The 15,891-nt window shown below is 31.1% G+C and overlaps 1 protein-coding gene across 1 annotated transcript in view; it reads left to right on the forward strand.

Annotated features, from left to right (window-relative positions):
* The first annotated feature begins 4,089 nt into the window (after positions 1–4,089).
* w (eye pigment precursor family transporter white) overlaps positions 4,090–15,891 on the forward strand; it is a 33,249-nt gene continuing 21,447 nt past the window's right edge. Inside the window, exons 1-5 of the mRNA XM_088224825.1 lie at positions 4,090–4,551; positions 11,148–11,406; positions 12,338–12,576; positions 14,909–14,980; positions 15,069–15,248. Of these exons, the coding sequence (XP_088080951.1) occupies positions 4,471–4,551; positions 11,148–11,406; positions 12,338–12,576; positions 14,909–14,980; positions 15,069–15,248 (831 nt within the window). The 5' untranslated portion in view covers positions 4,090–4,470. The remainder of the gene's footprint in view (positions 4,552–11,147; positions 11,407–12,337; positions 12,577–14,908; positions 14,981–15,068; positions 15,249–15,891) is intronic.

Below are 15,891 nucleotides of genomic sequence, written 5' to 3' on the forward strand. Positions count from 1 at the left end.
TCGCGTTTATGCGAAACACCTGTATAATTTATTATTGATTATTAATTTAACTGCGCAAAGAATATTTATGTATCCTTAAACAGGAACATAATGTAAGCTATGAATGTATGTATATACACTGTTAAAATATTGTTATTTAATAAAGAATATTAAGTTCTTGTGTATATTAGTTTTCTATTATTTCGCAGCCATAACATGTAGTTCAATGGATCCCATGTTGGCGTTCAGCTGTGATCCTTATTAACTTTTATTCATCTTATATCTTCATTATTGTCATATTAAATACATACAATTATTTACTACATTTATATCAATATTTTATATTTTGTAAAATCCAATCGATTTCAAAATAATACACCCGTGACATTCGTCTCAAGTATTACATAATAATTTGAAAACTTTCAACTAAATTAAAAAGCAAAATATACTTACGGAGTTGACGAAACTTTTTTCTATTAATCTACATTCCTTTCATGAAAACATCTACAAATAGCTGTTAACTATATTTTCATGTTGCTTACCTTTTCTGTTGTGACGGATGTGAAATACTTATTTTTTAAATAGTTTGGTGCTGTTTTAATTTAAAGAAATAAAAAAATAGTTAAATAATTAGATGACTCCACTTACAAAACTTTTAACATATCTATCTAGAAGCTTTGACTCCAGCTGCATTTGATTTTATTGACATTTTTATAACTTGAGCTCTAATCTATGAAAACATAATTGAAAATAAAATGACAAAACAACATTTTGGAGCAACTTTTCTTCTCCTACAAGACTCTGAATACGCCTCTGTATATGCATCTTAATTTATGCTCTTCCATTTCTAATGTTACAGACTTTCATTTCATACATAAATTAAATTGACATAAAATTAAATACTGATGTATTTACAAGTAAAAAAAACAATGCTGATTTTTCTATACTCATGTTTTTTTACCAAATGAAAATCTATTTGTAGATTGAATTCTGCAATGAATGTGTTAATATTATAAATAGTAACTACAACTTTGAGGTTTACCACTCCATATAGCAAATTCATTATATGTGATAGTGCGCAATGCTTCGAGATATAATCTATATTTTTTATTTTAAGAGTGTCTGTTGTACAGGTTTCATAATAAAAGAGGGAAGGACATTCTTCTATAACTAGGTTTTTGTATGATAAAAATAGATGGTGTTAGCCGGGAATGTTACCGCCTTCAAAAGGATAAAAAATAAAATATTCAAAAGAAATAAATGTTTTTGTATTTTACTTTACATACTATAAATCTACGGACACTCGAGCCTTGAAATGCCATAAATCTATTTAATATTTTTATAAATAAATCTAAGTTTTGGTTACATACATATTATTCAGATATTGCATTCACAATATTGCACTATTTGCGTTGAAATATTTATTCCTCGGATCAATTGAAGTATACTCCTTAAAAAAATATTTGTCTATTTAAAACAAGTTTGTGTATTTGCAACAGGTTGTTTGTTCCATAGCCAATTAATTATTTGGATATGAAATAATTATTTTTTGGCAAAATGTGATTCTGCGATCTAACGCCAAATACACCATTAACTTTGTAAACGATTCTAATGCCTGCCTCAGGTGTGCTCCAATTCTCCTTCCAGCATCGAAGCCCTCATCAGCATTATATCTTCTACCAGGTCCAATTAAAAAATTTGTCTGACAAAAAATAATTTAGAAGAAACTTGTAATAACTTTCTCATTCATTAATGGAACCTCCTGATTTCAAATCTAATAATTTTGCACAACCACATACGTACATAGACTTATATGTAGTGTTCCACATTCCATATTGTGAATATGATATGGACATTATATAGAAATGTATATAATAAAGTATTTAATTTGAGAAAAATGTCTTCCTACAAAGTCGGTGATACTTTTCCGTACTACTCGATTGGAAGTAAAACTTCTTTTCAGAACTGTAAATATGTAGTATAAATACAATATCTGAACAAACCCAATATGGAGTTTATGTATCTCTACCATTTCGGTGAATGTGAATGTTAAACATTTAGCTGTTTATTCCAGAATATCAAAACTAGCAATGAATCCTGTGTAAGAACGAGTTCTTGAATGTAATACATTTTTACATAAATGCTTAATTCAAATGCATAATCCAAATCGTATGTATTATTATCTCACCTTTGAACTCATCAACGAGTAATTAATTAAGAACAAAGACTCGCCCAATTGAATCAGTCTTAAAATTCTTTTTTGCGTATTAATCTATGAAATCTATCTCAAAATCTGCTCAGTTTCTTTACAAATTCCATTATGTACATACTACCAAAAATCCCGTGTTGATTGCATAAATTTATCTAATTTGCGGTTACCGAGTGTTTGAATATTTTGTATTTACCGCAGATGTAGATAAATCACGGTGGGTTTTTATTTTATTTGATCTGTATATTTTCTAAATAATTAAATAAAAGAACTTTGTTTTTAACCACTATTTTTATCCGACTGACCGGTTTCAAAGAAAACAAGCTTCTTTTTCAAGGTTTACGTAACTAATGAATTATTTTCTATTTTATTTTATCCATGTTTACCAAATACTACACTTCGAGCTAATAAATCAAGTCTTTTTTTTCCTAAAAGGGTGGTAATTTGAGATGCATATTTTCGAAACTGGATGGGACTAGAATTCATTAGTTATGTAAACCTTGACGAAGAAGCTTGTTTGCTTTGAAACCGGTCTGTGAAAAAAAAAAAATTTTGTGGTTAAAAAAAAGTGGTTTTATTTATTTTATTATAATAAATAACCATAAAGTTAGGCTTCAAATATAAAATTTACATGTATATTTTTTTTTTAGATTTCTGCTTAAAATGTTTGTGAAGATAATATTTCTATGTTAATTAGTTTCAAAATGGCCTTTAATTGCTAGCCCGACCTTGCTTAAAATGCCACATAAAAAGGAACCATTTAATTACAAAATAAAAGTGTGTGAAATGATCGATGATTGTAATTGTGTTATTAAATTTTATATACTTATATTAACATATGTAATATAATGCTATACCCATATAACTTATCTTGTAACTACTTGCATACATATAATATGATATAAAACCATTTGTATTGTAATTAGGAAAACAAAGAAGTCATTTACAACTTTTTTATTTGCTTTAAATTGTTTTACTGTATGAAATGTACAGCTATGTAGCTTTTTCATACGTTTAGTGACATTACCATCAATAATTAATGAAATAATAAATTACATCAAATAAATACCGTGTTTTCATTTATACCATGTTATATGTCACTACATTTTTTTTAAACATATAAATGATATTTATTTTACTCTAGTTTTACATGTTATTAGTATCGACATTTCCAGAGTATTTTTTTTTAAAGGAATGTAACTAAAATATACATATTAAACTAAATAAAGCCTAAAGTAATAAATGTGTTACCTTCCCTTCCAATGATCTACTCAATAGTTCTACATTATATCTGGGTCTACTCAGAGATAATGTAGAACTATTTCTTATTCTCAAAAAATAATTTACCTTCACACTCTATTTTTTGAAAAATATTGCCATTGGCTTTACTTAATATTATTCAATCTTAACTACATTAAAAAAAAAAACATTTTCTAAAAGACCTTGAAGGAAAATCATCGCATAATATTTACTAATCATTACGTAGTTATTTTACGTTTTTTTTAATAATTATCTTCTCTTCTCTTTTTAGCAAAAAATTGACAAACCTTATGATATTGATGAATTTTTTACTTGGTTCATTTTGAAGTATTATTTTACGGTTAGTGGAAAACTAGACTAGTTTAAATATTTTTTCATTTATTTTTTACTTGGTTCATTTTGAAGCGTTATTTTACGGTTAGTGGAAAACTAGACTAGTTTAAATATTTTTTCATATAAATTTAAGTATATAAATAAAAAAAATCATTCGGAATGAAGTATGATATTTATTTGTAAGGATCAAAGTAGGACCATTTTTTATTATTTATTATTAGCAGTGATTTGCGATGGCAACACTCAACTGCATACTAGCGCCGTGACATGATAACGTCAAACACTTAAACTAACTTTTTAAAATTTGATTTATGCGAAACGCGCGCCGTGTTTGAATGCTCACTTGTGCCAGCAAATAATACAAAAATTACAACCAATAAATTCATAAAACAGCAAGTGATGATACATAGGATTCACGTTCGAAAAGTGATGCACGTTAAACAAATAATATTAATGAATTTATTATCTGACATTATTCAGTCAGTTGCCTAATGTTTACAGGTTTATAGAGTATGTAAATATTTAGTTGAGATAAGTGGTTTCTAGTTTCTCATCTAAGGAACCGATAGTGATGGCGCTCACAAAAAGTTGACAGTGTAGTTTTAACCATTAGCTGCGCTAGTGAAATTAAAAAAAACTTACTGTTTTTCAATAATCTAAATCCGTTTAGTAAACCAGTGTTTGCAAAGATGACAGCAAGTCAGGATGAACACGAACCGTTAATAACAACTTCTGCAGAGCATCAAAGGGCTACATACACCGCTAATCACGTAAGTTTTTATAATACATAATATTTTGACCTTTTACTGGATCTTGCGGACGTTTTCTTAAAATATTAAATCAACAAAACCAACAAGAAAGTATTGGCACAAAATAAACATTGTTTTTATTATTACGTACCCGTACATATAAATATAAAAAATAACAGATGCGGTGAAGCAAATTTATTAATAAACTTTGTGTTTAGCTATATTTTTAAACTTCGATTTTCTTTTGAATCGTCAAAAAAATACTTTTTTATACTCATAATTGAAAAAAAAGTTTGTGTATACCTACATGTTTTTGTGTTTTTTTTTCGATTAAGTTGTGATTTATAAAATATCATAATTTTTATTCTGCTTTTGCAAATAATTTTATAGTTTAAAGTATGAACACGTTTGTATAAAAATTGAATAAAGGTAATCAGCATCGTGGTATAGTGGTTAGCGAGTTCGCCCACCTCGTTTGAGGTCCCGGGTTCGACTACTGGCAAAGTGAACATGAAATATTGATTTTAATTGTGGTTCTTCTAAACTATTACAGAGAAGAACCACAATTAAAATCAATATTTCATGTTCGATTACTGGCAAAGTGAACATGAAATATTGATTTTAATTGTGGTTCTTCTCTGTAATAGTTTATTGTCCTTCGGCCATTGGACTAGCACCTGACACGTAAGATAAGATTTATAACCGCACCTTCATGAATCGGATGCTCCAGATACTTTGAATTTGTCGTGCCGATTCGTGCGGATAGAGAGACAGACATATTTGTTAATATTATAAATATAAATATTATAAATAAAACCAAAAATAATGCGCATTTTACAAGCAAGTAGGTACCTAATATTGAAGTTAACGTACCATAGCAACATTTTGAAAAATATAGGTGAACCTTCAGATGCTCCTTTTTCGCTTAAACCTAAATTTGTTTCGGAAGACTTTGCATAAGTTTAACAACATAGCTTCCATGTCCGCTTCCTAGTTGGAGCATATGGTGTCCACAAATAGTCTCCAGGCATTTTTGTTTGCTGCAACCTCTCGTGCCTCCACCGGTGTCAATTCTGTGGCTCGAAGCTCTGACAGGAACCGCCGACAAACTTTATTGATTGCTGAGTTTGTTGTCTTATTTCTAAATTCCTTACAATGTCAAGCCACCAACACAAGGTTTGCAAACAAGATAATAAATATTTATTAATTCAAAACAGTGATTTTCAACCTATTTGGATACACGACCTCCTTGCGAGTAGAAAAATAGCTGACGACCCCCCCCCGTTTTTTTCTTTCTTTTGTCCTAGATTTTTTTTTTAGATTTCTCTTTTTCTCTTCCTTGCACTCATGACTGAGGATGGCGACACCACTCAATGTTAGTTGTACATATGTTATTTTAATCGTACCTGTATATTTAAAAATGATATGTATATTTTCGTAACTGGAATGGTCTGAACGAGTCCATAAATAAATAAATGAATAATAATTAATACGGTAGGGAAATTTATCACATACGAGTATGTTATATCCAAATGCAATATAATGTTGATAAAATTAGTTATTTTTAGATTGTCTGCAATATGTAAGGTATCGTATAAGTCCCAGTAGGTAGTGTAAAATTTCATGATATTCCCTATTACGTTTTTGTGGGTAAAAGGAAGAAAATAAAACCCTGATATTGAACTTTATAAATTCTGTAACATAATTCCATTCTGCTATCCTAAAAGAATATTGAATAATGATTTTTAACAATCCCATTTAGTATCAACATAATACAACAGAGATGAAGAACATTTAAAAAAGGTAATATAAAAGTCTAGCAATCTACAGGGCTTATCACTTGGCATTGGCTGGTTTGGGTGGCCACTCTGTACACTGTGTAAAATTCACCATTCTGCCCATATTTAATAATAATAATAATCATGGGTTATTAACAAAATTACAATTTCTTTATCTACTACATACATACTTAGGTAATAGATTTCTCTGAATGAATTATTATTAACAACTGTATTCCTTTAATTCTTTCATCTGTTGATGTTTGTAAAGTTAAAGAGCTGACACCTTTATGTAGACGGGTGAGATTCATCTAATTGAATTATTTCACCTAAATGTTAGGAAACACTTGAAAAATGTTTTTTTTTTCAAATTCTATACTTCTTCATGGACCAGGTGGATAACAGCTCCCCAGGGAGTTGAATCCAGTCCTTGTCTACAAAAATTTGGACAAATTCAAAATATTGTTGATAATCCCATTTAGATTTATAAAAAAACAGTAGGTAGATTACAAACAAAGATACAAAAAACATCAAACCTATTTTTATAGATTTGAGCAGTGCTATAAAATCTATTTAAATAACTTAAGTATACACCCTACAACACCCCCTTCGATGTACCTACCTGCGTTTAAATTATTTACTTATCATAAAAGTATTGGCTTGGGTTCATGTTTTCATATTGTATCTATCTTTATTTTCATGATTGCTATTTTATGTTTTTTTTTAAGGTTTTGAAAGAATCTAAATTACAAAATGTTTTACTATAAACCAGTTGATTAATATTTAACACTGAGATTTGACCGAGCATTGACGAAATAATTAAAAAAAACAATTAGCTGCTATTATTGAAACAGGAATTTTAAAGTGTAAAGTTTATTCAAACCCTGCTATAAAATATTTTACGCGCACTGGTACATAATATATCAATTGTTTTATCTTGTTTGTTTTATTTTACGGCTCTAAGGTCTCCTAATTTCCTATCATCTTAATAATTTTTCACCCGTGCTGTGAAATTCAGTTTCTTAGTGGCTAGGAGATATTTAAAATTAAATTAGTATCTAAATACTAAATACTGCATTTTTCTGTTACAGCAGTTTTTAACTAAGAACCTGTCAAGCTACTCCTAGCGACTAAATTCACTAAAGTTATATGTCAATAACCACTTTTAAAAATAAACTTAGACAAAGATTCGTTTCATAAAATATTTTTTAAAAATAAACAACATTTTTGAATATTGTTTTTTTGGTTGGGAGCCCCCGGAGGTTTGGCTTCCTAGGCTGGGGTCTAGTTGTGTGCCTAATACTCATTTCAAATTATGGATATAAAAAAATAATTAATAATATACGCACTTGTGTCGAGCTGCGCTGTTTGCCTAATTCTAAATATCAGGGCGTTTTTAAGTTACACGTTATTACGTCCAAATAAAATCGATCGAATCGAAGTCGAATATTTAGATAAATACAAAGCTTAGTTAAAACAGTAATAATTGTTGGAAAATACGCCATTTGTTTCTGTAAAAAATTGTCTGTAAGCAAACTGACCCTATGAACTGTTGCTGATTTCATATAGTTAATGCGTATGTATTAACTATCGATGGTCAAACATTGATTCATATTCGATTGATCGAACTGTGGACAGTTGATGTATGTGGTCAGGCGTTATTCACATTTAATGACTTGGGTTGTCGATGGAACTCGATACCGGCCTGTAAACCAGCAACTACCTAGCTAGTAGTTGCCAGGTGAGATGGCTACCCACGGTAGCTACTCGTATCACTATACCAAGAGACGCGTGCTGGAGACTAAGGAAGCCATATACTGCACAAGAAATACCGAATATGAAACCAGACCGATTAAAGTATTAGGTGATTAGACAATTATTTCAATGCTACATTATATCGATTTACCCGTAGAGAAGACAAATAAGTTTCGGACTTTTTATTTTTTATTTAATTCACCTTTTGTACATAATAAATATTGTACGCCAACGGATTTATTGCCAAATGGCAATTTCTTCCACCTTTTTTCAATTTTCATGTTATAATACGTATTTTGTTGGCATCGTGTAATGTCATCGGTGTAATGGTCAGCGCTTTTGCCTACCATGCAAGAGGTCCCGGGTTCGATTCCCGACACGGTTGATATAGAATATATATTTAAAAGGGTGTTTTCACACCAGAATATTTCATAGTTTCTGGACTGGTACCTAAAGCGTAAGAATTATCATTTTACCTTCATGTAAAAAAAAAAGATCAACATACGCTGCGATTGGTGTACCAATGTAGTGCCCTATGCACCATTAAGTGCGGAAAGGGAATGATGATGAATATGTATTTTATCAACAGATATCATAATGTTATACTATAAAAAAATTAAGTCCTTTCGAAATCGTAAATCAAAAACGTAATTACATAATATTAAATCTCCACAAATAGTGTTTAAAATTTTTTTTAGCAACTGTTCAGAAATTTAATTAGGAACAACTACTCGTTATGTTACGTTATTTCGACATGCATGATTACAGTATGGGTATTGCTATAAAAATATATGCAACATTTCAGAAAAGAAAACACCAGCGAATACAAAAATATTCTAATACTTACGTCCCTATAGATTTTATAGAAAAAAATATACAAAAGTCTGAGAAAATAAAATTTACTTAAAATTCCAATTATTTTTGTATTCTTCGGATCAAAACTTTCCAATATACGTTTGAACATCAAATATGTAGATTTGATCAAAATAGTAGAAAAGCGGTATTTGCACTAATTTTTTACTAATTATCCGATAGTTGACCAACCTAAAGTCATCATCATCGTCATCATTCCATTTCCGTTCCCTAGCTTAAGCATATGGTGTTCACAAAGATCCTCAAGGCGTCTCTGTCGGCTGCCAGTTCCTGTGCATCCTCACAATTCAGGTTCGCATCTCGTAGTTCTGACATGAACTGACAACTAATTTAGCAGCGGACGTCCAGGGCGTCGAGAGCCTAATGCCTTGTAAAGCAGGCAAACCTGAAGTAGGATTATGTAATATATTTTTTTTATATATTATAATGTATTTTTAATACCTACCATTTGTATATTTGTAAATTTTATCAGAACATGCGATTACGAGCAAAATAACTCTTTTAAAAACCACCCGTGGAACCTTTTTTTAGGTGCACTTGAAAGTATGAAAAAAGTCATGATGACATAGATCATAGATTAAAAATTTGAGATCGCTATTCGCTATATTATACCCCCTATAACTTTTATTGAATATGTATGGCTTGTGAAAGGGAACATATCGACACTATTCAAGACCAATCAATATAACCACCACCCTATAGACATGGTAATAAAGGTAACAAATATAATATATTTTTACAGGGTGTTCTTTAAACCCTGTCATATCCGAAACCACGATGATCAGTATGAGAAAGAAGATATATTAGCACATCAAAATAAATTTTTAGAACGTATAAAATTTAAAAAAATAAAATATTTAAAAAAAACAAATGGTTGCTAACTTCTGCCGAAGAGAAACGAGGAGGGGGAAGGAGGAAGTCTAACACACCGTTATCCACGCGGCCGCGTCCCCCTCGCTTCTCCCCTGCAGAAGTAAGCAACCATTTGTTCTTTTTAATATTTTATTTTTACAAATTTTCTTCGTTCTAAATATTTTTTTATGCCAATATGTCTTCTTGCCCATACTGATCATCTTGGTTTCGGATGTGACAGGGTTTTATTTTTTTTTTTTATTTATTTTATTTTATTTAGGAAACATACAGTATAGTTACATAGTTTTATATTTAACACAGTTAGACTTATCTCTAATGGACCAGTGAAGTTTCCATATTATATAATAATTATATGTAAGGTTATTAATTAAAGTAAAAAAAAGAAAGGGAAAATAAAGTTAAAAAATGAAGAAAGTTTGTAAAAGTAATTAAAAGTTAAGAATTAAAATAAAGAATGAAAAACATGCTTAGATGTAAAAATAAAATAAAATAATAAAAAAAAATTAAAAAGGAAAAACATAAATATACACATACATATTTTAAGGGATTCAAAGAAACGATGAGAAGAATCTTTTATTAAGAAAATAAATTTATGTCAATTTAAAAAACATCTTCAAAATTGATGACACACAGTAAGAGCAGCAATATATTGATTTCATAAACATATACAATATAAGTAATTAAAAGTAAATTAAAAGTATAAAAACATGTCAATGCAGCAGGGAAAAAAGAAGGAATAACAGGTATAGCAAGTAATATTTTATATTTGAAAAAGCAAGGTTTAAAAAACACCTGTATATACGAGTATACTTCTTTGAAATCTAAACGGAAAAATTACACGACGAAAACTGATTTTAAGCGCCACTTTTTAAGGATGGTAACGCAAATGACGATAGTTCAAGGTCATAAACTTACGATCTTACTTTTAGGTCTCATGATTACTTATCTTTAGCGTGATACTTTAGATCACATTAAGTTTCCGTAACAGACGATCGAGATACCGCAAATTATAAAAATGACGTTATCTTAATGCCGTAAACAGTTTTTACACTTCAACTAACTAATTTGTTCGAATAAAGCTAAAACTGTGCATCTAGGAAAGATAAACTACGTAAGAAATAAATAAAATAAAAGTCTTCCTGTTCCACGGTAAAATTACCGTCATTTATAAAAATTACGGTATTTTACCGCGCCTTTTGATAAAATTACGTAATTTTACATCTATACACATGACGTCACATTTGACCTTGTGACGTTCTGATAGTAACTACTCCAACGAAATTTATTATACAACTATAACTATATAAAGGACCTATTTTCAATGAAGTTTTATTTTAGTCTCCAGGAATAGAATCTCGCGAAGTGGCCGGCGGCCATGCGAGCGCTCCGCCACCCCGGGTGGCCGTCCCCCGGCGGGGCTATGGGGCTCTGCCTGCAGCCACGCCCGCGCCCCCGTCCGCGCAGTACTCCTACACGTGGAGCGACATGAACGTCTTCACCACGGACCCTCCCGCGCAGGGATCCAGGCTGCTGGACTGCCTGAGGCGCAGGACTAAAACTAAGCTGGAGCCTCAGAGGAAGCAAATCCTCAAAAGCGGTAGGTTTGACAAACCATAAGAATCAAACAATATATATTTTTTATTAACCATAATTGCGTGGGGTCGGGCACAGATGATGCCATTCCACCGTAACGCTTTTTGTTAAATGTTTCGGTACCTGTCTGCTAGCCCGACAGACTATCTGATATTTTCTGTATTTGTAACATTAAAACTGATCATCGGAAACATTCTACCATCCCTCGTATGTGTGAAGCATTTAACGAGAATTTTCATAGTCTTGATATATTTAACACCCCATATAATAGGTACAGAAGATAACTAATGGGGTTGATTCAGAATAACAGAGAATATACGTTTTGTCTCCTTTCTTGCTCTTAATCACTAAATCAAATGCCATTTTCCACCCCTTTCTTTCATTCATTCAGCCTTCACCATTTCCCTATTTTACTTCCCACTATCTCCTTGTTTTGTCCATATTTCTTTTATTTTTTTATACAGTATATTTATTATTTATATAGTTTAAACCGTCGTCGCTTTATTGTAGTGTAATTAAGTGAATACATATTATTGGATGGCAGGCCCTACTATTTTTATGTATGCATTTTTTATAGTTTTTATTCATAATCATTTAACCTGAACATTTGTTTGTATTCGAAATAAATCAAATAAAATAAACTATTGTATGTTAGGTAGGTAAATAAATAATATAATAGTATTTTCACATAGGTGCATGTGTGCTGTTTATGCCGATATTTTTATTAGTAAAAAAAGTGATAAAACTATTTATTTTAAATGATAATTAATTGATTTATGTAATTTTCATTCATACTAATTTCTACTTAAATAAGGAAAAAACGAAATTCAGTTAGAAAAGTCTGTTTTCACTATGGATTTTTTAAATAAATTTAATAACATCAATTTAGATTATTAATGTTTTAAAAAATATCACACGAATGATATACATATTAGTCCACGGGTTTGCGCGCCCCGGGGAGTTGCTGGCCATCATGGGGTCCTCCGGCGCGGGAAAGACCACGCTGCTCAACACGCTGCTGTTTCGCTCGGCGCGGGGGCTTGCCGTGGGCGGCGCGCGCTCCCTCAACGGGCGGCCCGTGTCCGCGCGGGACATGACGGCGCTGGCGGCCTACGTGCAGCAGGACGATATGTTCATTGGCACCCTCACTGTCAGGGAGCACCTCACATTCCAGGTACGAGATACGCGATCTGATCTTGCCCGCAGTTATCATTCCGCAATCTAGCCCCCGACCGCGACCTGAGCTAACCTAACCAGCCCCCGATTACAATGGAAATATAAGAGGCAATGTTTAAAGCATGTTTGCTAGCAAGTATAGCGAATATTTTCTCACTAGCCAACTTACATTTAAAAACCCCTTACCGGTTTTCTGGGTTATTGTGAAAAGAGTGTTAACGACACAGCACAATAACCCATAATACCTTATTTTGCATCTGAACGGCCTTGGAAATCTGTGAAATTAAATCCCCTACAAATTAACACTGTAGATAAAGAAAAAATAATAAATTTAATCTAAAATAAACAATAAACAAGTTACAATATTTGAGTTTGTCCAAATGTTCGTAGACAAAAGACGGGATTTCGCCCCTTCGGGAGTCATTAAGATTAACAAATTACAACAGGGATGGAGAATACCTTAAATAAGGGAATATGGAAGTCTAGGCATTTACAGGGCTTATGACCTGTCATTGGCTGGTTTAAGTGGCCAAATTGTTTTCAGGCGTTGCCTAGTATGTGAAATAATTCAGTCAGATGAATCTCTTCACAACAATAAAGGTTTCAGCTCTTTAACTTCATTAAAATCAACAAATGGAAGAATTTAAGAAATATGGATGTTCAAACATAGGCAAAATGGTGAATGTTACATATTGTGTAAAGTGGCCACTTAAACCAGCCAATGACAGGTCATAAGCCCTGTAAATGCCTAGAATTTCATATTCCCTTATTTAAGGTATTCTCCATCCCTGTTGAAATTTGTTAATAAACAAGTTATCAATATTGACTGACATTCCGCAGATGAAAATTTATTTTTTATAAATTGAATGTTTGATTCCAGGCATTTACAGAGCTTATGATCTGTCGTTCGGTGGTTTTAGTGATCACTTCACACACTGTGTAACATAATTTTTTCCATCTGTTGATTTTTTGTGAAATATAAGTACTGAAACCTTCATGGGTGTAAAATTTAACCGAATAATTTTCGCTTGAAAACACCTTTAAATTTTAATGCTTTATCTTCTTAGCCAGGTGGTTTAATTAATAATATTTTGCGTATGTCCTAATGGTTTCGTAAATGTCCTGATTTACTTACTGATGGTTTTCAGAATTGCAATTTCGAATATTCTATTCTACGAAAAAATGGCCATATTTTTATGAAATTTAGCTAATAATCTAATAATATATACTAAAAATCTGAAAACGGCAGCAAAAATCCTTAAATACGGTTCTAAATTCTACATTTTCATTTAGATCGGGAAAAAAGCATGTCAGAGTGAATAATTAAATGAATACCTACCTATTTCTTGCAATTATTTTCTGTTTTTGGTATTTTAAGATGGATTTATTTAAAATTTGATTGACAATTAACATATCTACCACAAATTATCAAAACATTATTTTCAAACGGGAAAAAATTGCACCCAAAGTTTAGTATCATTGAAATTGAAATTTTCGGTATAGTTTGTATAATAAATAGATTTGAATACGATTACCTAATTTGTTAAGAAATTACAAATTTCAAATATATTTATTATTAATTTGATGCATAAAAATAAAATAAATTGACTTTATTTTTATATTACATTACGACTATTTAGATCTTTGTTGATATTATACATACGAGTTCATCTACTCACGTCAGTACGTGGAATAAATTTTCTTTCATTTTAAATTGACAGTTCAAGGAACTCCATGTGTAATCAATGATAAACTTATACCATCGTATTTATTATAATATTATTATGGATTGATTTATTCAGCTTGTATGAAATGTTCAATTAGTTGTACGCAAGTATAATAATTTTACATGAATGTAATAATAAACAATGTGGGTAGATAATGTAAACAAACTGTATTTCGGTTGAAGTATAAACGGCAAAGATACTACAGTTTAAATAAGAATGTATGTAATAATCTAACAATTACATGTGTGTTTATTGTATAATATATTTTGTCGGCCTCGTGGTGTAATGGTCAGCGCGTTTGCCTACCATGCAAGAGGTCTCGGGTTCGATTCCCGGCATGTTTGATATGAAATATTTATTTAAAAATTGATCTTTTCTCACTGGAATATTTCATAGTCCCTGGACTGGTACCTGAAGCGTAAGACTGATTATCTTATCTTCATGTATCAAAAATGATCAAGATACGCTGCGATTGGTGTTGTCATGCAATGCCCTATGCACCTTTAGGTGCGGAAAAGAAATGATGATGATGACATATTATAATATTACATATACCTATATGTATATTTTATCAACGATTCAAATAAACAAAAATCTTTGCAGGCTCTGGTACGAATGGACAGGCACATTCCCTACAAACAAAGAATGAAAAGAGTCAAAGAAGTCATTTCAGAGGTAAATTTAATGCTCTAATCAAGCTACAATATGTTGCGTATATTATTAGATACAATGAAACTATAAAATACACACAATATTATTCCAGCTCGCTTTGACGAAATGTGAATACACGGTGATTGGAATCCCTGGGCGGATAAAGGGCATATCCGGCGGTGAAATGAAGCGGTTATCCTTCGCTTCCGAAGTGTTGACTGATCCGCCCCTCATGTTCTGTGATGAACCCACTTCCGGGCTAGATTCCTTCATGGCACAAAATGTCATTCAGGTTAGATTAAAATATTTGTATCATTTTATTTGATGATTTAATTGATTTAGTATATTGACTTCACAGCAGTGATTTTAATTATCGCACGAGTTTACAGAATGTAAAAAGGTATAACTTAGGTACCTTTCAAACAAATCGTTTTATAGATTTTACTAATTCGACTCATTTTACTTCCTTAAATGCGTAATAAGTAAACAAACACATTTAATGGAAATAATTTAGTATTTGAAAATAAATATTATAACATGATAATAATATATTATATCATTAAAATGATACTTATTAGCCTAGTAAGTACATAATAAATAAATATCGCACTTTGCCTAACGATAGGGTTGTGCTGTTAATCTTTTGACGTATCTTCCTACCCTATGCATAGGATAAGTAGTTACGTCATATTTATTTTAGTTTGACGTATTATGTGTAATTAATTGAATTATGAATTATTTCAGACTCTATAATACATATAAGACTTTGAACTCGTAACACACAGTGCTCAAATTACATTTTACACAGTTTTTCGTCTGGATCCGTAAACAAACAATATCATATAATTAATTTATTTAGTACGACCCACTAAAATTGCAATATATATCTGTAATTTTCAATAGGTACCTACAAGATAATATCTAATAAGTACCAG

Source organism: Micrasema longulum, unplaced genomic scaffold, assembly GCF_059751315.1.
Source record: "Micrasema longulum isolate JH-2025_06_02 unplaced genomic scaffold, ASM5975131v1 h1tg000311l, whole genome shotgun sequence".
Taxonomy (NCBI): domain Eukaryota; kingdom Metazoa; phylum Arthropoda; class Insecta; order Trichoptera; family Brachycentridae; genus Micrasema; species Micrasema longulum.